Source organism: Natator depressus, chromosome 13 (assembly GCF_965152275.1).
Source record: "Natator depressus isolate rNatDep1 chromosome 13, rNatDep2.hap1, whole genome shotgun sequence".
NCBI lineage: Eukaryota > Metazoa > Chordata > Testudines > Cheloniidae > Natator > Natator depressus.
Genome location: NC_134246.1, coordinates 37,383,889 through 37,404,163, shown reverse-complemented (window position 1 = coordinate 37,404,163; position 20,275 = coordinate 37,383,889). Strand labels below are relative to the sequence as shown.

Here is a 20,275-nt window from a genome sequence, read left to right as displayed (position 1 = left end):
CCCCCCTTTAACCACCAGCCCCCACTCCCCTCCCAGAGCCAGGGAGAGAACCCAGGAGTCCTGGCATCCAGTCCTCCCAGTCCCTGCCACTCTAACCACTAGACCCAGCTTCCCTCCCCAATCTAGGGATGCAACCCAGGCATCCTGGCTCCCAGCCCTAACCCCCTGCTCTCTGGAGTGCAAGCAGGCAGCTCTATCCCCCAGTGCCGGGACGGGCTGGGTGTGCCCCGTGCGCTGCCCCCCCCATCCTTCATTGAGCTGCGGAAGGAACCAGATCAAATTGCAAAGACACTTTTATTAGTGGCCCCCCAGGCCGGCTTCCGGGGCAGCTGGTGGCGTAGCCGTTTAGTCTGCTCCCGAACCATCGTTGGATCTCTGGGCTCCTTTCTCAGTTACAAGGGGCCTGTGGGGTATGAACGGCTCCCCCAGGAAAGGCAGGGGGTGGGGATAACAACCCAGTTATGCCCCCTTTGGTGGATGAAGAGACCCCAACAGTTCAGATGTCTCCCCTCCCCCCCCCCCCCACTAGATCCCTCTCCCCAAGCTGGGAATAGAACCCAGGAGTCCTGGCCCTGCCACCTGCCCTGCTCTAACCACTAGACCCCACTCCCTGAGCTGGGAATAGAACCCAGGAGTCCTGACTCCCAGCGCCCCCCCTGCTCTAATCACTAGACCCCACTCCCCTTGCAGAGCCGGGGATAGAACCCAGGAGTCCTGGCCCCCAGCTGCTGTAACCTCTAGGCCCCTTGCAGCCGGTGGGGTGCAGAAGGAAGGTTGCTGGAGAGCGATCCCCAGTGGCAGGGGTCGGGGCTGGGGGGTGCCATGGTCACAGGTCAGGGGTGCTGCACACGTGCTCCAGGGAGGCCGAGAGCCCCTGGCCCTGGCGGAAGGTGGAGCAGGAGAACGTGAGTTGCGTGTACGTTGGATCGATGTCCTGGAAGGGTGGAGAGAAGGTGGATCTGTTATGGCAGCCAGGGGGTGCTGTGGGGTGGGGGGAGGCAGGGGTGGGGGGCTGGGCAGGGGGCACCAGGGGGTGGGGAATGGGGCAGGGAGCGGGGTGGGGGTGGGGCACTGGGCAGTCTGGGCAGAGGGTGCCGCAGGGCAGGGAGCGGGACAGGGTGGGAGCCTGAGCAGGGAGTGCTATGGGGTGGGAGTGGGGACTGGCCAGGGGCATTGTGGGATGGGGAGAGGGGTAGGGGTTGGGGGGCTGGGCATGGGGCACCATGAGATGGGGAGTAGGGTGGGGGGTTGGGCCCTGGGCAGGGGTCGCTCTGTGGTGGGGGCTGGGCAGGGAGTGCTGTGTGGTGGGGAGCGGTGTGGGGGGCTGGACAGGGGGGTGCTGTGGGGCAGAGAGCATGGCTGGAGGTGGGGCAGTGGGCAGGGGGCGCTGTGTGGTGGTGAGCAGGCTGAGTGTGGGGCACTGAGCAGGGGTGTGCCATCGGGCAGGGAGTGCGGGGCTGGACAGGGGATGCCATGGGGCAGGGAGCAGGGCTGAGGAGAGGGGTGCTGGGGAGTGGGGGGGTGGTGGGGGGTGGTCCTTACTGGGAATTCAAACTCAGCCCCGGAGTCTGCGTCGTCTTCCTCCTTCTGGCCTTTAAGGGGCGCTGCCCACCCAGCCGCTCGCCCCGGCCTGGGCCCCTCCGCTGGGAGCTTGGGGAGCAGCCCCCAGTCCTGGGACGCTGCCTGGGGCCAGCCCCCCTTGGTCGTCTGCTGGAAACCTAACCACAAGGGGGGATCAGAGTGAGCTCCCCCCTGCCCACCCCCATATCTCCCCCTTGGGCCCATGTCTGCTTCCCCATATCAGCTTCCCCATATCAGCCCCTCAGCTCTGTCTCTGCCCCATGGCTCGGCCTCTTGGCCCTGTCTCTCCCCTCCCCCCCATATCGGTCCCTTGGCCCAGCCAGCTTGGTCCCCCCTTACCCTGGGGTCTCCCCATGGATGTGACACCATGTTCCCCCCTCTGGGTGCAGTTCTCACATTTCACCTCTAGGTGGCAACATCATATCCCACTGAAGCCAGGGTGTGGCTGTCAGAAATTCCCCTCTTAAAGGAGAGGCTGGCGGTGCCTCCCTCCCTCCCCCACCGTGCCAATCGATGCTGGGACGGGCACCCGAGGCCCTGGCACCAGGCCCAGAGGTGAGGGGGCTGCCCTCAGTGGGGGTGGGGCAGTCGTTACTCACATATATTGACTCCGGAGATGTCGGTCGACCTGCGAAGGCAGAAGCGGAGGGTCAGTAGTGGGGCGGGAGGCTGCTGGGGGCCCCTGTCCTCTATGGGGGTGGGGACAGGTCAGCCCATACGACCCCCAATGCCCCATGCTGCTGCAAAGGATTCTGGGTCACTACTTTCTCTTCTCTCCTCCTTTCCTAGCCATTCATCCTCTTTGTCCTCCTCCGTCTCCTTCATTCTCTCTCCTGCCTCCCTCCCCCTTTTCCTCCTCTTCTCCTTTTCCTCTCTATTTCCTCCATCGATTTCTCCTGTCTTCGCTCCATTCCCTTCTCTCGTTCCCTCTGGTCACACTCCAGTTCCCTCCTTCGTTCTCTTTTCCTTATCCTCCCCCCGATTCCCCCCCAACCTCCCTCTTGTCCTGTGCATTATTTGACCCCCTTTTGCCCCAGCCTGGTTTCCCTGCCCCCCATCTTCCCCTGAGATCCACCCCGGTCTCCCCCACCCTCCAAATGATCCCTGCTCCCCTTGATGTTCCCCACTGAGATCAGCCCCTGGGTGTCTGTAGCCACAGAATCCTAGAATCTCAGGGTTGGAAGGGACCTCAGGAGGTCCCAACCCTCTGCTCAGAGCAGGACCGATCCCCAACTAAATCATCCCAGCCAGGGCTCTGTCAAGCCTGACCTTAAAAACTTCTAAGGAAGGAGATTCCACCACCTCCCTAGGGAACCCAGTCCAGTGCTTTACCACCCTCCTAGTGAAATAGGGTTTCCTAATATCCCACCTAGACCTCCCCCACTGCAACTTGAGACCATTACTCCTTGTTCGTCACCTGCCACCACTGAGAACAGTCTAGATCCATCCTCTTTGGAACCTTTCAGGTAGTTGAAAGCAGCTATCAAATCCCCCCTCATTCTTCTCTTCCGCAGATTAAACAATCCCAGTTCCCTCAGCCTCTCCACATCAGTCATAGAATCATAGAATATCAGGGTTGGAGGGGACCTCAGGAGGTCATCTAGTCCAACCCCCTGCTCAAAGCAGGACGAGTCCCCAATTTTTGCCCTAGAGTCCTAAATGGCCCCATCAAAAATTTAACTCACAACCCTGGGTTTAGCAGGCCAATGCTCAAACCACTGAGCTATCCCACATGTTCCAGTCCCCTAATCATTTTTGTTGCCCTCCACTGGACGTTTTCCAATTTTTCCACATCCTTCTTGTCGTGTGGGGCCCAAAACTGGACACCGTACTCCAGATGAGGCCTCACCTCAGTGTCGAATAGAGGGGAACGATCACATCCCTCGATCTGCTGGCTATGCCCCTACTTATACATCCCAAAATGCCATTGGCCTTCTTGGCAACAAGGGCACACTGTTGACTCATATCCAGCTTCTCGTCCACTGTAACCCCTAGGTCCTTTTCTGCAGAACTGCTGCCGAGCCATTCGGTCCCTAGTCTGTAGCGGTGCATGGGATTCTTCCGTCCTAAGTGCAGGACTCTGCACTTGTCCTTGTTGATCCTCATCAGATTTCTTTTGGCCCAATCCTCTAATTTGTCTAGGGCCCTCTGTATCCTATCCCTACCCTCCAGCATATCTACCTCTGCCCTCAGTTTAGTGTGATCTGCAAACTTGCTGAGGGTGCAATCCACACCATCCTCCAGATCATTTATGAAGATATTGAACAAAACCCGCCCCAGATCCAATGCCCCACATGGGACCCAGCCCCCACTTATCATTCACAGTGTCCCAGCCACAGAAATACCCCCTTTTATTTTCTATGGGCCATGTACCCCCATAGAGTGAACCCCCAGCCACCTGGATCCATGGACCGGAGCCCCTATCACTTGAGTTCAACACCCAGCTCCCATCCAGGCTGTGTGACCCTTACATACTGTCTCATTATCCTTGACCGGCGCAGCTCCTGGCTTTTCCAGTAGGACCTGGAAGGGAAATGGGGGTGTGTGGGGGTCAATATGGAGCTTGGCCTGGAGGGGGGGCACTGCTGGGATTAGCTGGGTGCAGGGGGTGGTGGCTGCAATTCCCACTGTGACCATCAGGGGGCTGCGAGGCACAGGAGGAGAGAATAGGGGGGAATTGGAGAATTTTGCCCTATGGGGCGGGGGGGGGGGGAGCCAGGACTTCTGAGTTCTATCTCAGGGGATGGAGGGACCTGTTGGAACAGATTTGCCCTTCCAGGGACAAATGGCTCCCAGCCCCCCAGAGGGGCCTGGGGACCCGGAGGAACTTACGTGGAGAGCCGGCGGGTAGCTGGAGAAGGAAGGGAAAGAGACTGAATTAAAGCCAGATTCCACAGAGTCTCTCGTCCCCATCTGTCCCCAGCTGCAGTGCTCCCTAAGGGGGAGCACCCTGCCATCCCGGATGCCTGGGTCCCATCCCCCCTCCCAGTTTCTCCACCCCCGGGTCTGGGAGGTGAATGGCTCCCCCAGGGGTCAGGTGACTGTCCTGCTTCTTGGATGCCTGGGTCCCATTCCCCCATCCTGCCCCCACCTGAAGTTGGCTGGGTCTCAGCCCCATCCTGGGATTCCCTCCCCCAAAGCCAAATCACTCACAATCCTTTGCATCAGGAGTCTGCTGTGCCAAGTTACCCACAGTCCTTTGCACCAGAGTCCTGTGGTACCCAAATATCCATGATTCCTTGCATGGTGGTCCTGCTCTAGCCAGATACCCACAGTCCTTTGCAACTGGCTCTTGCTATCCCACGTCACTCCTTGTGGGGGCTGAGAGCGCTGAAGGCGCCCCCAAGGTGAGACCACTGCCGTCCTGGACGCCTGGGTCCCATTCCCCCACAGGCATGGAGAGCTGCGGTGCGCCCTAGGGGTGAACGCCCTGTGCTGCCATCCCGGACGCCTGGGTCCCATTCCCCCACAGGCATGGAGAGCTGCGGTGCCCCCTAGGGGTGAACGCCCTGTGCTGCCGTCCCGGACGCCTGGGTCCCATTCGCCACCCTACGCCTCACGCACCTGCCTTCTTCTTCCTGCAGAGGCAGACGAGCAGCAGCAGCAGAGCCAGAGCCGTGGCAGCCCCACCGCTCCCAGCCACCACGGGGATGGGCAGAGACCAGGCTGGTAAAAGGAGGGGATGAGTTAACAGCCAGGAACAAGGGGGGGCAGCGTCTGGGGACCCACTAACTGCTCCAGACCCCAGCTAGGGCAGGGGACAATCTGGGCCCTCCCCTTTAAGGAGGGATTTTTTGCCTGCCAGATGCTCTTGGTACCGCCCGTGGTGAAATGCTGCCACCTGGTGTCAGGCTCAGGTACGGCACCCTTGGGGCCGCATGTGGTTCTGTCGCCCCCCCGCTAACATATGCAGTATCTTGGCTCCAGGGTCTCCCTGAGGGGTAGCAGGTGTTGGGGTCCAGGGGTTATTGCGGGGTGTGATTACAGGCCTCACTTGTCACGGTGATGTTCACAGCCTGGCTCCTGGGGGATGGGATCCACCTCCCGCCCATGTTCGCCTCATACCCGCAGCTGAATTCCCCAGCGTTATTGGGACCGGCCCGTGGGATGCTGAGCACAGAGAAATTCATGGAGCCGGTGCTGGGCTCTGTGGTGCTGATCTCAGACCCTGTGTCCCCAGGGACGATCTCAGCTCCGTCCTTGTAGAAGTGAAACCTCCTCTCGCTGGTGTTTCCGGGGGCCATGCAGGTGATGAGCAGGGGGAGCCCTTCGCTCACGACTCCGGACGGGGGACCCATGCTCAGCTCTGGCTGGGGAGGGGGATCTGAGGGAAGCAGGACAGGGGAGAGGTTAACAGAGAAACCACAGTGCTGAATGTGGGAAAGGGGCAGCTATACTGTATAATGGGGACGGGGGGCAGCGGGGGGGGGGTGGGGAAGGGGTGGCTATACTGTATAATGGGCATTAGGGGGCAGCAGAGGGTGGGGTGGGGAAGGGGCGGCTATACTGTATAATGGGCACTAGGGGGCAGCAGAGGGTGGGGGTGGCGGAGGGGGAGGGGCAGCTGTACTGTATAATGGGCACGGGGGGCAGCAGAGGGTGGGGGTGGGGAAGGGGCGGCTGTACTGTATCATGGGCACCAGGGGGCAGCAGAGGGTGGGGGTGGGGGTGGGGAAGGGGCGGCTGTACTGTATCATGGGCACTAGGGGGCAGCAGAGGGTGGGGGTGCCAGAGGGGGAGGGGCGGCTATACTGTATCATGGGCACTGGGGGCAGCAGAGGGTGGAGGCGGGGGAGGGGCGGCTGTACTGTATAATGGGCACTGGGGGCAGCAGAGGGTGGGGGCGGGGAAGGGGCGGCTATACTGTATAATGGGCACCGGGGGCAGCAGAGGGTGGGGACGGGGAAGGGGCAGCTGTACTGTATCATGGGCACTAGGGGGCAGCAGAGGGTGGGGGCGGGGAAGGGGCGGCTGTACTGTGTAATGGGCACCAGGGGGCAGCAGAGGGTGGGGGCGGGGGCGGGGAAGGGGCGGCTGTACTGTATAATGGGCACCAGGGGGCAGCAGAGGGTGGGGGCGGGGAAGGGGCGGCTGTACTGTATAATGGGCACCAGGGGGCAGCAGAGGGTGGGGGCGGGGAAGGAGCGGCTGTACTGTATCATGGGCACTAGGGGGCAGCAGAGGGTGGGGGCGGGGAAGGGGCGGCTGTACTGTATCATGGGCACTAGGGGGCAGCAGAGGGTGGGGGCGGGGAAGGGGCGGCTGTACTGTGTAATGGGCACTAGGGAGCAGCAGAGGGTGGGGGTGGGGAAGGGGCGGCTATACTGTATAATGGGCACCAGGGGGCAGCAGAGGGTGGGGGCGGGGAAGGGGTGGCTGTACTGTATAATGGGCACCAGGGGGCAGCAGAAGGTGGAGGCGGAGGAGGGGTGGCTGTACTGTATCATGGGCAGTAAGGCAGCGGGGCAGGGGAGGGCTGAGTATAAGGTAGAACGGGTGCTGTGGGGGTCCGTACCAGTCACGCTCAGTGGCACCGGGTTGCTGGGCGGTGAGCGGAGGTGGCGCCCGTGGAGCTCTGTGCTGTACCCACACCGGTAGGTCCCGCTGTCGCTGGGGGTGACGTTCAGGGGGAGCTGGGGCTCTGGCGGTTCTGGAAGGGGCTCCCCGTCTCGCCGCACCCAGTGGGCCGAGGGGACATAGGTCCCATTGGGGATGATGCACTCGGCTGACACCGTCTCCCCCGTCATGTAGAGTGGCAGGGACGGGATGAGCCGGAGGGACGGGGAGGCCAGCGCCAGGAACACGGAGACGGAGACGGGGTCGCTGGCATAGGAGGGCACTGCCCTCCCCTGGATCAGCTCCGTGTAGGTGCAGGAGAAGGAGCGGGTGGCGTTTCTGGTGCCATTGACTTGAAGATCCGTCAGCCAAGTCCCAGCGTCTCCCAGCAGGGATCCTACCGGCTCCCCATTCTTGTAGAGCCCGTACTCCACCGGGGAGGCACCGGGGGGAGCCAAGCAGTTAATTTCCACCCGTTCTCCAGCCACATAGGCCAGATAGTCCGGAGACAGGGACACCGAGGGCTTCCTGGGGGGATCTGAGGGGAAAATGTACCTCAATCTCGGCCTCCTGCCCCAGGCTCTGAGCAGCCCAGGGGGGAGCTGAGGACAGTGGGTCTTTGCCCTGCTTGCTCCTACTGGAGGCCGGTCTAGGGCATCCCACCCTCAATGGTCAGAAACCTTCTCCCCATGGCCGGCCTCCAGCGAGCCCAGCCCGGCTCATCTCGTCCCCTTTGTTCTCTTGCCTCCTTTGGCCGCCATCGCTCGCCCCCCCCCCCCATGGTTACAGCATCATCAGAACTCGCTGGACCAGCGATTGGGGTGAACCAGCCCAGCTCCCCCAGTCCCCTCTGCTGGGACCGGCTCTCCGTGCCCCTGGGTGCCCCACCAGCCCTTCCCTATCCCAGCTCCAGCCGGGATCCGCGTCTCCCAACATTGGTGCCCAGAACAGGAGTCAGGCTTCCAGCTGAGCTCAGCCAGCCCCTGGGAGCCCAATGGGGTCACCTTCCCCCCAGACCTGGCTCGGTGGAGCTCAGCAGGGGGGGCGGTTCATCCCAGCCTCTCTGGGGTTCAGTGTTAAGGGGTGCAGGGGGATGGGGTGCAGGGGAGCCAGGGATGGGGTGCAGGGACCCAGGGGGCACAGGGCAACAGGTGCAGGGATACCGGGGGATGGGGTGCAAGGGTGACTGGTGTTGGGGTATGGAGGATGGGGTGTAGAGGTGATGGGAGATGAGGTGCAGGGGGGATGGGGCACAGGGCACAGAGGTGCAGGGATATGGGATATGGGGCGCAGGGGGACGGCGTGCAGGGACACAGGTGTGCAGCGGCCATGGGGTGCAGGGGTGATAGGAGTTGGGGTGCGGAGCCCAGACCCCCAGCCCAAGCCCTCACCCCCTCCTGCTCGCCAGCCCAGAGCCCCCTCCTGCCCCCCAAACCCCTCATCCCTGTCTCCGCCCCAGAGCCCAGACCCCCAGCCCGAGCCCTCACCTCCCTCCTGCACCCCAACTCCCACCCCAGCCTGGTGAAAGTGAGTGAGGGTAGGGGAGAGCGAGTGACAGAGGGAGGGGGGGATGGAGCGAACAGGGGGTGGGGCCTAGGAGAATGGGCGGGGCGGGGGGTGGGGCAGGGGTTTTCGGTTTTATGCGATTAGAAAGTTGGCAACCCTAGAAGGAGCTCCTGTCTGGCTGCGGGGACTGAGTGGGGAATGAGCCTGGGGAGGGCCGCAGGAAGATCGTGTCTCCAGGGAGGAAGCCCTGGGGCTACAGCCCCATACCAGGGCTGGGACTACTTAAAGACTGAGCCCAGGGAGGGCTAGAGAGACACGACCAGACGGGTACGGAGACAGGCCCTGGTGGACGGTGGACCCCGGAAGGGATCTGTTCTGGTAAACATGCAGACCGTGTGCATGACGTGGCCATAGGGCTGGGTGGCTGAAAACACCTCCTGAGAGCCACCGAAAGGGGTTACCAGAACTGAAAGGGCACAGACACACCCAACCACGGGGGGGGGCTCGCGAGAGCTGGGTGCCCACCCTGTCACGTCGGAGCCGGGGGGAGAAGGAAGGGCTGTGGCTCACGGGGGGTCTCTGGTGCTACAGCCCCACCTCTGATTTGTGGGGATCAGCCATGGCCTGATGGAAGGACAGACGGAGAGCTCACGAGGGGGGACCCATGCAGACCCTGGGTACCACCCGCTCTCCCCGATGGCACCCAGCAGGAGAGCCTCACCCGTCACGCGTATGGCGATGGGCTGGCTGAGCCCCGAGGGGAGCTCTCGTCCGGGCCCCCTGCTCCAGTACCGGCAGGTGTACGGTCCTTCGTCCCCCACCGCAGCCAGGATCTCCCACCGGGGTCCCCCCCGGGATGCTGGCAGCTCCTCAGGGCCCTGCTCTGGCTGTCGCTTGTAGAATCTGTAGCCTGTCACTTCCTGGGCCCCGGGAGCCGAGCAGCCAAGGTTGACCCGTTCCCCTGGGAGATACACGCTGTTCGGGGGGTCCAGCCAGAGCGTGGGAGCCGGTGGGGGGGCTGGAAGAGAGGTCGAAGGGGCACGTGTTTAGGGTGGAACCAAGGTGCAGGTTTTAGGGCTGCGGTTTGATCGAGGGGCGCAGGGGCTTCTCCATCCCTGGCCACGTTTTGATCCAGCCTGGTGGGTTTCTGAGGGCATCTGCTCTAGTCCCCCAGAGACTAGTTTGGGGAGCTCCCTGTGCAGATGCGGGGACCCTTCTGACTCCCGGCCCAGAGCTCCCACCCCCACCCCGGCTCAGTTTTGGATCAGGGAGGCTCCATGCGCTGCCACCGACCCGAATGCCGGCTCTGCAGCTCCCATTGGCCGGGAATCATGACCAATGGGAGCTGTGGGGGTGGTGCCTGTGGGCGTGTGGCAGCACATGGAGCCTCCCTGGCCGCTCATATGCCGAGGGGCTGCGGGGACCTGGCGGCTGCTTCCTGGGAGCCACGGTAATTGTCGCTGGGACCCCAAACCCCCTCCTGTACCCCTGCCCCAGCCCTGAGCCTCCTCCTGCACCCCAAACCTCTCATCCCTGTCTCCACCCCAGAGCCCAGACCCCCAGCCCGAGCCCTCACCCCCTCCTGCTCGCCAGCCCTGAGCCCCCTCCTGCCCCCCAAACCCCTCATTCCTGTCTCCGCCCCAGAGCCCAGACCCCCAGCCCGAGCCCTCACCTCCCTCCTGCACCCCAACTCCCACCCCAGCCTGGTGAAAGTGAGTGAGGGTAGGGGAGAGCGAGTGACAGAGGGAGGGGGGGATGGAGCGAACAGGGGGTGGGGCCTAGGAGAATGGGCGGGGCGGGGGGTGGGGCAGGGGTTTTCGGTTTTATGCGATTAGAAAGTTGGCAACCCTAGAAGGAGCTCCTGTCTGGCTGCGGGGACTGAGTGGGGAATGAGCCTGGGGAGGGCCGCAGGAAGATCGTGTCTCCAGGGAGGAAGCCCTGGGGCTACAGCCCCATACCAGGGCTGGGACTACTTAAAGACTGAGCCCAGGGAGGGCTAGAGAGACACGACCAGACGGGTACGGAGACAGGCCCTGGTGGACGGTGGACCCCGGAAGGGATCTGTTCTGGTAAACATGCAGACCGTGTGCATGACGTGGCCATAGGGCTGGGTGGCTGAAAACACCTCCTGAGAGCCACCGAAAGGGGTTACCAGAACTGAAAGGGCACAGACACACCCAACCACGGGGGGGGGCTCGCGAGAGCTGGGTGCCCACCCTGTCACGTCGGAGCCGGGGGGAGAAGGAAGGGCTGTGGCTCACGGGGGGTCTCTGGTGCTACAGCCCCACCTCTGATTTGTGGGGATCAGCCATGGCCTGATGGAAGGACAGACGGAGAGCTCACGAGGGGGGACCCATGCAGACCCTGGGTACCACCCGCTCTCCCCGATGGCACCCAGCAGGAGAGCCTCACCCGTCACGCGTATGGCGATGGGCTGGCTGAGCCCCGAGGGGAGCTCTCGTCCGGGCCCCCTGCTCCAGTACCGGCAGGTGTACAGTCCTTCGTCCCCCACCGCAGCCAGGATCTCCCACCGGGGTCCCCCCCGGGATGCTGGCAGCTCCTCAGGGCCCTGCTCTGGCTGTCGCTTGTAGAATCTGTAGCCTGTCACTTCCTGGGCCCCGGGAGCCGAGCAGCCAAGGTTGACCCGTTCCCCTGGGAGATACACGCTGTTCGGGGGGTCCAGCCAGAGCGTGGGAGCCGGTGGGGGGGCTGGAAGAGAGGTCGAAGGGGCACGTGTTTAGGGTGGAACCAAGGTGCAGGTTTTAGGGCTGCGGTTTGATCGAGGGGCGCAGGGGCTTCTCCATCCCTGGCCACGTTTTGATCCAGCCTGGTGGGTTTCTGAGGGCATCTGCTCTAGTCCCCCAGAGACTAGTTTGGGGAGCTCCCTGTGCAGATGCGGGGACCCTTCTGACTCCCGGCCCAGAGCTCCCACCCCCACCCCGGCTCAGTTTTGGATCAGGGAGGCTCCATGCGCTGCCACCGACCCGAATGCCGGCTCTGCAGCTCCCATTGGCCGGGAATCATGACCAATGGGAGCTGTGGGGGTGGTGCCTGTGGGCGTGTGGCAGCACATGGAGCCTCCCTGGCCGCTCATATGCCGAGGGGCTGCGGGGACCTGGCGGCTGCTTCCTGGGAGCCACGGTAATTGTCGCTGGGACCCCAAACCCCCTCCTGTACCCCTGCCCCAGCCCTGAGCCTCCTCCTGCACCCCAAACCTCTCATCCCTGTCTCCACCCCAGAGCCCAGACCCCCAGCCCGAGCCCTCACCCCCTCCTGCTCGCCAGCCCTGAGCCCCCTCCTGCCCCCCAAACCCCTCATTCCTGTCTCCGCCCCAGAGCCCAGACCCCCAGCCCGAGCCCTCACCTCCCTCCTGCACCCCAACTCCCACCCCAGCCTGGTGAAAGTGAGTGAGGGTAGGGGAGAGCGAGTGACAGAGGGAGGGGGGGATGGAGCGAACAGGGGGTGGGGCCTAGGAGAATGGGCGGGGCGGGGGGTGGGGCAGGGGTTTTCGGTTTTATGCGATTAGAAAGTTGGCAACCCTAGAAGGAGCTCCTGTCTGGCTGCGGGGACTGAGTGGGGAATGAGCCTGGGGAGGGCCGCAGGAAGATCGTGTCTCCAGGGAGGAAGCCCTGGGGCTACAGCCCCATACCAGGGCTGGGACTACTTAAAGACTGAGCCCAGGGAGGGCTAGAGAGACACGACCAGACGGGTACGGAGACAGGCCCTGGTGGACGGTGGACCCCGGAAGGGATCTGTTCTGGTAAACATGCAGACCGTGTGCATGACGTGGCCATAGGGCTGGGTGGCTGAAAACACCTCCTGAGAGCCACCGAAAGGGGTTACCAGAACTGAAAGGGCACAGACACACCCAACCACGGGGGGGGGCTCGCGAGAGCTGGGTGCCCACCCTGTCACGTCGGAGCCGGGGGGAGAAGGAAGGGCTGTGGCTCACGGGGGGTCTCTGGTGCTACAGCCCCACCTCTGATTTGTGGGGATCAGCCATGGCCTGATGGAAGGACAGACGGAGAGCTCACGAGGGGGGACCCATGCAGACCCTGGGTACCACCCGCTCTCCCCGATGGCACCCAGCAGGAGAGCCTCACCCGTCACGCGTATGGCGATGGGCTGGCTGAGCCCCGAGGGGAGCTCTCGTCCGGGCCCCCTGCTCCAGTACCGGCAGGTGTACAGTCCTTCGTCCCCCACCGCAGCCAGGATCTCCCACCGGGGTCCCCCCCGGGATGCTGGCAGCTCCTCAGGGCCCTGCTCTGGCTGTCGCTTGTAGAATCTGTAGCCTGTCACTTCCTGGGCCCCGGGAGCCGAGCAGCCAAGGTTGACCCGTTCCCCTGGGAGATACACGCTGTTCGGGGGGTCCAGCCAGAGCGTGGGAGCCGGTGGGGGGGCTGGAAGAGAGGTCGAAGGGGCACGTGTTTAGGGTGGAACCAAGGTGCAGGTTTTAGGGCTGCGGTTTGATCGAGGGGCGCAGGGGCTTCTCCATCCCTGGCCACGTTTTGATCCAGCCTGGTGGGTTTCTGAGGGCATCTGCTCTAGTCCCCCAGAGACTAGTTTGGGGAGCTCCCTGTGCAGATGCGGGGACCCTTCTGACTCCCGGCCCAGAGCTCCTACCCCCAACTCAGCTCAGTTTTGGATCACTGGGTCAATATCCCTCCCAGGAGCTGGAGGAACTGGCCCCTGCTGGAAAGGGGATCTCCCCATAACACATGTCCCAGGAGTCGGAGTGGGACATGGAGCTCCTCTGTTACAGTGATGGAGACGAGGCGACTGTCCGGGGACTGGATCTCCCGCCCAGACGGGCGTATCCAGTATGCACAGGTGTACAATCCGGAGTCCTCCAGCCTTGTGATGCTCAGGGCTTGGGCATCGCTGCCTCCGGATGATATCCTCCGTCCCCCATGCCTGGAGAACCGGAATCCGGCAGCCACCAGCATCCCCCGCGGAGTGGAGCATGTGAGCATGACGGACTCCCTGGGGAGGTACACGGGGTGCAGGGGGCTCAGGGAGAGGGACGGGGCTGCCGGGGGGGCTGAAAGAGAGAGGAACAATCCCTCTCCCTCAGCGTCCAGCCTCAGAGCTCTCAGCACTGGACATGGGAGATTGGGGCGTTGTCCCGATTCTGGGGGGTGGGGGGGATGTGATGCAGCCGAGAGTGGAGCAGATCCCAGTCTAACCACTAGGCAGCACTTCTGCCAGGAAGGGAAGCACAAAGAGAGGGTCCAGCAGAGAAAGTGGCTCCTGCTGGGGGGGCTGCTGCCTTGGGGAAAGGGGGACACCTTGCCATGCATATGGGGGGCAGAGGGAGCCAGGTGGCTAGTTGGGGGTGAAGTTTGTAGGGAATGGGGGGATCCAGGGCTAGGGAGGTGGGGAGAGACCCCAGGGGAGAGGATCCCCCCCATATCCCATTACATCCCCCCCAGGGAAAGAGGCCTCACCTTGCACTGACAGGGACACTAGCCGGCTTCCTTCTGACAGGATATGTCTCCCAGATCGCAGGGTCCAGTATGCACAGGTATACACCCCGGCTTTCCCCATCTCGGCCACGATCTCCAGCCTGGCACCCCCATCTGGGGCGGGGACCTCTTCATGGATCAGCCTCTCCTGTTCCCCGTAGAACCTGTATCCTTGCAGCCTCTTGCCCCCTGGAGCTGAGCACCTGAGGGTCACACGCTCCCCATGGAGATAGAACGGGTGTGGGGGGTGCAGGGAGAGTGTGGGGGCTACCAGGGGGGCTGAGATAGGGAGAGAGGAGATGACAGGGGGAGGGGAAATGAGGAAGAGTTCGGAGTGAGAAATACCTAGCTGAAGAGCCAATGCCCCCCCCATTGAGGGAGCTGCCCCCTCCCACAGTGAGTCTGGCCCCCCCACCCCCTGTGCCTCCAACTGACTGTCCCGTAACCCCCTTCACACCCGGCCCCCCACGTGTACCTGACATAAGCACTCAGTCACTGCACTTGGGATGCAGCATCCCACTGGGCTGTGAGCGCCAGCCATGCTGGGGGGCAGCAGGATGCAGAGCTAAGGGGCTGGTGGAGAGCAATAGCTGGTGGGGGCTGAATGTTGCTCAGAAGTGAATTGTGGGGGAGACCTTGGAACCTGGGGATCATTGGGGCAGGCTGTGGGGCCCAGGCTGTGGGACCCAGGCCCCAGTTCCCAGGTCTAAGACCAGCGTGAGGCACCTTCTGGTATAATCACTGGGCCCCACCATAATCCAGATCAGCCTTGCTCAGCCGGTCTGGCCCCCTCTCTTCCTTCCCCTTGGATCAGCCCCGCCAGCCCTATCTCCCCTGGGCAAGGGTTACAAACAGCCCTTTATATACCCGGCCAAAGGGCACTCACCCTGCACCGTTATATAGACCTTGTTACTCTCCATGGATGGGATCTTCTGCCCAGACTCCTTTCTCCAGTACTGGCAGGTGTAGGGCCCCTGGTTCCCCGTCTCGGCCCTGAGCTCCAGCCGGGATGCTCCGGGGGGAGATTGGAGCTCCTCCGGGGTCTGGCCCCCTCTTCTCCTGTAGAATCTGTATCCCGTCACTGCCTCGCCACTGGGAGCTGAGCAGGTGAGGCTAACATGCTCCCCCTGGTAGTACACAGGGTCCTGGGAGCCCAGAGAGAGTGTGGGGGGCGGCAGGGGGTCTGGAACAGAGGCAGCGGGGGAGAGAGTTGGGGGAGGGAAAAAGGGGCTGGTGAGATCCTGAAAACTGATAAAAACCAGCCACATTTCCCTGCCCGCTGCGCTCCCCTAGCCTAGGAGACAGCACACGGCAGGTAACTCACAGAAGAGATCATCCCTCACCACCCCGACATATCCCGCTATGTCCGGGAGCTGCAGTACGGCCTGCTGCCACTGGGGGGACCCTGGAGGGGCTGTGGCCTGCAATACCTTCTGCTGCCACTGGGGGGTCCTGGTGGGGATGTGGCTGCATTACTGCCTGCTGCCACTGGGGCTAGGGTGGAAGGGAGGGTTTTGGGGGGTGTCTGTCATCTGCAGCCCCACCATTTATCTAGGGCACCAGGTGGTGCTTGTGGGCATGAGAGACCCGAGCAGAGACCTCCCAGTCCCCACACCCCACATGCCAGGAGAACGGGGCGTCACGGGTCACTGTGATGGAGACAGGGCGGCTCTCGGGGGATGGGCTCTCTTGGCCGTCCTTCTCTGCCCAGTACTTGCAGGTGTAGGTGCTGGCGTGCTCCAGGCCGAGCTGTGGGATCTGGTATCTGCGGGAGGCCTGAGGGGTGGCCCTTAGATCACACACGGACATTATATGATAGAAGAAGCAGAATCCCAGCCGCCTGGCCTGCAGGGGGGCCAAGCACGTCAGGGTGATGGAGGATCCTGTCAGGTACCAGGGACCTGGCGGGTGCAGCCGCAGAGTTGGCCGTAAGGTTTCCTCAGAAACAGAGGAGTCTGGGGGGTGGGGGTGGGGGGGCCTGGCATGTGGGGTTAGATCTGTGGGCACAGAGCGGGTGTGGGTGGAGGTAAATCCAAGGCAGACACCTCAAGTCCAGCTGGCAGGATCACCTCGGATCTCCACCCACTGTCTGAGCTCTCTGCCCTGGCCCCCCACCCTGCTCCTAGGGGATCCTTCCTCCCGGATGGGCCTTGAACTCACGGCCTGTGGGTGATGCCAGGTCCAATGGCGAGAGGCCGCCACCCAGTTAGTGCCACAGCCTGCAGTCCTGGTACGGCTCCCCCAGGACAGGGGTCCCAGCCGTTTGCTGGCTGGGGGATGGTGAGACCCCCAGGGTCTGTCTGTGTCCAGCATCCCCAGGAGAGAGTCTGCTCATCCCGGGCCTGGCTCTGCTGGGAGGGCCCCAGCCCCCCTCCCCCCCTCCCCACTCCACCGCACCCCACCCCACCCCACGACCTGGGAGTCCCAGAGAAGGAGCCGAGTCAGGGGTTGTGGTCAGAAGAGACAGCTCGAGAGAGAGACACGAGAAATGGGGGGAGGGGACAAGAGATGGCACCCCCCCAGCCAGCCAGTTCCCCCCATGGGGTCATATTGGAGCTGGTGCTCGATGTGACGAAGCGGGACTGCTCTTAATGTTTCCTCTGAATAGTGTGTGGGTGCCTCAGTTTCCCCTGTGCAGTTCTTAAGTATCTAGGTGGTGGGGTCACGGTGTGTGATCCTTGCAGAGCCCTAGAGGGCAGGTGTGTGCAGGGGTCTGGACACAGAGAATGGCCGACACCCTGTTCCCTGGCAGCTGATGGCCTGGGCCCTTCCCCCCTGCAAGGGGAGAGCAAAAGGGTTGGAGAACAAAGGAATCCGGTGACCTCCTGGCCTGGGAAAGGGACAAAGCCCAGGGGAGGAGGGGCTGGAGACATGGAGTGAAGGGCAGACGTGGTTCTCTGGCTCACTGCCCCACAAAATGGACCCAGCTGAGGGGTCCTGTTCTCTGCACCTACAAGCTCTGTGTTAGACCATGTTCCTGTCGTCTAATAAACCTTCTGTTTTACTGGCTGGGTGAGAGTCACGTCTGACTGCGGAGTTGGGGGGCAGGACCCTCTGGCCCCCCCAGGACCCCGCCTGGGCGGACTGGCTGTGGGAAGCGCACGGAGGGGCAGAGGAGGCTGAATGCTCCAAGGTCAGACCCAGGAAGGTGGAAGCTGTGTGTGCTGTGTGTCCTGCTGACAGTCTGCTCCCAGAGAGGAGACTTCCCCAGAGTCCTGACTGGCTTCATAGGGAGCAGTTCCAGAGCATCGCCCGTGGACTCCATGACACCCCCTAAAGGGGAAAGGCCCCATGCCCTGTTCCCCTCCCCCCCCTCCGAGCCAGCCAGTCCAACAATGACACCCACAGACCCCCATGCACAGACCAGGTGATGAACTGGGTTCCTCGGTCCCCTCGGATGACACCAGCCGGGGGATGATCTGCAGCCAGGCTGTAAGAGAATAGACAAGAGGGGGGTGAGAGCTCTGGGGTGGGATGGGTAATAAGGGGCAGGATCGAGGGGTGTGGGGCATAGGACTCTGGATACCGGATTTACAGTCCATCCCGGTATGTTATGGGGAGGAGGGGAAAGAAAGAAAGATTGATTGATTCAGTGAATGGGGCTGGGGCTGGACATGGAGGCGGGCTGGCGGATGGGGCCGGGGCTGGACACGGAGGGTCGGCGGATGGTCTGGGGCTGGATATGGAAGAAGGTCGGTGGATGGGCAGAGGCTGGATACGGAGGAGGGTCAGTGGATGGGCTGGGGCTGGACACGGAGGAGGGTCGGCGGATGGTCCGGGGCTGGATATGGAAGAAGGTCGGTGGATGGACAGAGGCTGGACATGGAGGAGGGTCGGCGGAAGGGGCTGGGGCTGGATATGGAGGAAGGTTGGTGGATGGGCTGGGGCTGGACACGGAGGAGGGTCAGCAGAAGGGGCCAGGGCTGGACACAGACGAGTGTCGGTGGATGGGGCTGGGGCTGGACATCAGGACACCTGGGTTCTGGTCCCACAAGAACTGGTCCTGGGAAAGTCTCAGGTTCGACAGCCTGTCAGGGGGTCGCAGGCCGGGCTCCTGGCAGGCTGCAGGGGATCCTGGGCTCCCAGGCCCGCAGATGTGGGGCAGCCCTGCCAGGCCAGGCCTTCCCGCTGCCTGCCGGGGAACCAGCCGGCCCTGGAGCCCGGGAGCTCTGGGGGAAGAGCCAGGTGCCTGGCAGGGCCTCCAGAGCTGCTGTGTGAAACTGACACAATTTTTATCAGTTTCAGTGTGTGTATTCACAAGGGGGGCCCTGATCTGTGTCTGTGCAGCACCTGGCACAACGGGGGCCCTGATATTGGCCGGGGTCTGGGCAGCGCCTGGCCTGACGGGGCCTGTTGCTCTAGGAAACTCCCCATCAAACAACGCACTTAGGCTCCATGCTGCAGCTCCCTGCACAGCAGCACAGACTGTGTTGCAGGGCAATGGGGAAACTGAGGCAGGGCCTCACCCAGTGGAGAATAACCAACTGCAGAAGGGGGTGCCAGCCCCCATGAGCTCAAGGAAGGGGCCACTGCCTTTGGGGAGCAGGGAAAAGCCCTGGGGAGGGGGACCCAGGTGGGTGTGAGGGGCACCATCCAGAGTCTGCCTGTGTGGAATTGAACATGCTGAAAACAGGCTCCGGTCCTCTTAATCTCTGAGGAACCCAGGCATCCGAGGTGCGGAGAGCTGACGGAGGGAGAGAGGGAATGAGACAGGGGCCGAAGGAGGGAAGCAGAAGGTGAACAGGGGAGAAAGAACAGACTCAAGAGGGAATCAAACAGGTGCCGAAGGAGGGGTGCAGAAGGTGTTACCTAGCAGCTCTGTGTTCTTGGGGAACCGGGGCGCAGTTCCCAGCCTGTCTGACACACGAACGACCACCGCCCAGCCTCTGCTTGAACCAAATGTGCATCAGAAGAAAGGCTTACAAAAAGCAATGAAAAGGCAGTGGGAGACACACCTAAACCCCTGGGGAAAGGGTGACAATATTAAGGAAACTCCCCTAGGCTCATTTGTGTCAAAGATGGGACAAGGAGGCATCTCCATTAGCCTACAGAATGGAGAACAGAGATTCCAAGGCAAGAACCGCACTGAACGCTGAGACCAGAAAACCAGGGAAGCGCACTGCATGATGGGGGATCTCTGCTCCAGATGTTAATGGACCCATGTCTGCACACACCCAGCTCAGTAGTTATCAGACCAATTCTAGTAATAAATCCTTTATTGGTATCCAGAATAGCAAAGCTCCCTAATTGCATTGTGAGCTCCCTCCGAGGAACACCGCCCATAGCCAGGAATGATCAGCTCCCATGGTCTAGCCTGAACAAAACACCTTTGGTATCCTCCCTTGAGCCATGAGTTTACACACAAACAAATCTAGTCTTCTCCCTTGAACCACTGTTCTTTCTCTAGAAACCCCCCTACCCACGCTCAAGTAAGTGTTCTGATGCCTGGATCCAAACTCTGTAGCAGTTCCACTGGGACTTCATCTTCTCCTGACTGATCGTGCTGGGGGCTCTGCCTGTCTCCAGCACTCCGGACCCTCAGCTACCACCAACACCTGGGACCCCCGATCGATTCCAGCTTCATGGAGTGGTGAGAACCTAGCTCTCTCTCTCTCTCTCTCTCTCTCTCTCTCGGTGTAGCCTTCTGACCCTGACTTGTGTGATCAGTTATAGTTTTCTAAACATGATTTTTATAATCAAGTTTAAGTTAGATTTAATATTATCCCGGTTTTGTTTGTTTGGCTCCCCGATGGTTATTACCTGGCAGTAAATAACTCTCATGATTAAGCTGGTTGCTTCTCTCTCTTTCTGTCTCTCTCTCCCCTCGTGGGTGGCTTTTTTTTTTTGGTTTCCTCATTTGCTCTGCAGCAACGCTCCTCGTACCTAAGCTGAAAGATCCCTGCAGCGCCCACAAATCCTGGGGGGTTTGCTCATCAAGTGGGTTCCTGCCAGAACGATTGTAACATGAAAGTGGGGATAGGGATGTGCTGAGCCTGGGACGTATGAGAGTGGCAGCTTGGAAGTGCTGCTCGACCCAGCCTGCTGAGTCCAGGGACATATAAGGGGTCAGCTCGGGAGTGCTGATTAACCCGGTCCTCTCAGATGCGCTCTGTTATGTGTGTGTGTGTGTGTGTGTGTGTGTGTGTTCATCTGATTCTGGGGCTGGA

The 20,275-nt window shown here is 62.0% G+C and overlaps 1 protein-coding gene across 1 annotated transcript; it reads right to left on the bottom strand.

Annotated features, from left to right (window-relative positions):
* Window positions 1–826: 826 nt before the first annotated feature.
* Window positions 827–17,650, bottom strand: LOC141997113 (alpha-1B-glycoprotein-like). The gene is made up of 13 exons (XM_074969418.1): window positions 17,635–17,650; window positions 17,473–17,538; window positions 15,752–16,063; window positions 14,091–14,387; window positions 9,365–9,661; window positions 7,097–7,675; window positions 5,576–5,905; window positions 5,146–5,247; window positions 4,414–4,432; window positions 4,057–4,104; window positions 2,181–2,209; window positions 1,543–1,718; window positions 827–934 (listed from the first exon to the last, which is right to left on the bottom strand). Exons 1-13 carry the CDS (start codon window positions 17,648–17,650, stop codon window positions 827–829), a joined length of 2,379 nt encoding a protein of 792 aa, XP_074825519.1.
* Between the last annotated feature and the right edge of the window lie 2,625 nt (window positions 17,651–20,275).

Coding starts and splice junctions, on each gene's coding strand:
- LOC141997113 (XM_074969418.1), bottom strand. Junction 1,719..2,180: donor CATCTCCGGAGTCAATATAT/GTGAGTAACGAC, acceptor CCTTGTGGTTAG/GTTTCCAGCAGACGACCAAG. Junction 935..1,542: donor GGGCTGAGTTTGAATTCCCA/GTAAGGACCACC, acceptor CCACCCTTCCAG/GACATCGATCCAACGTACAC.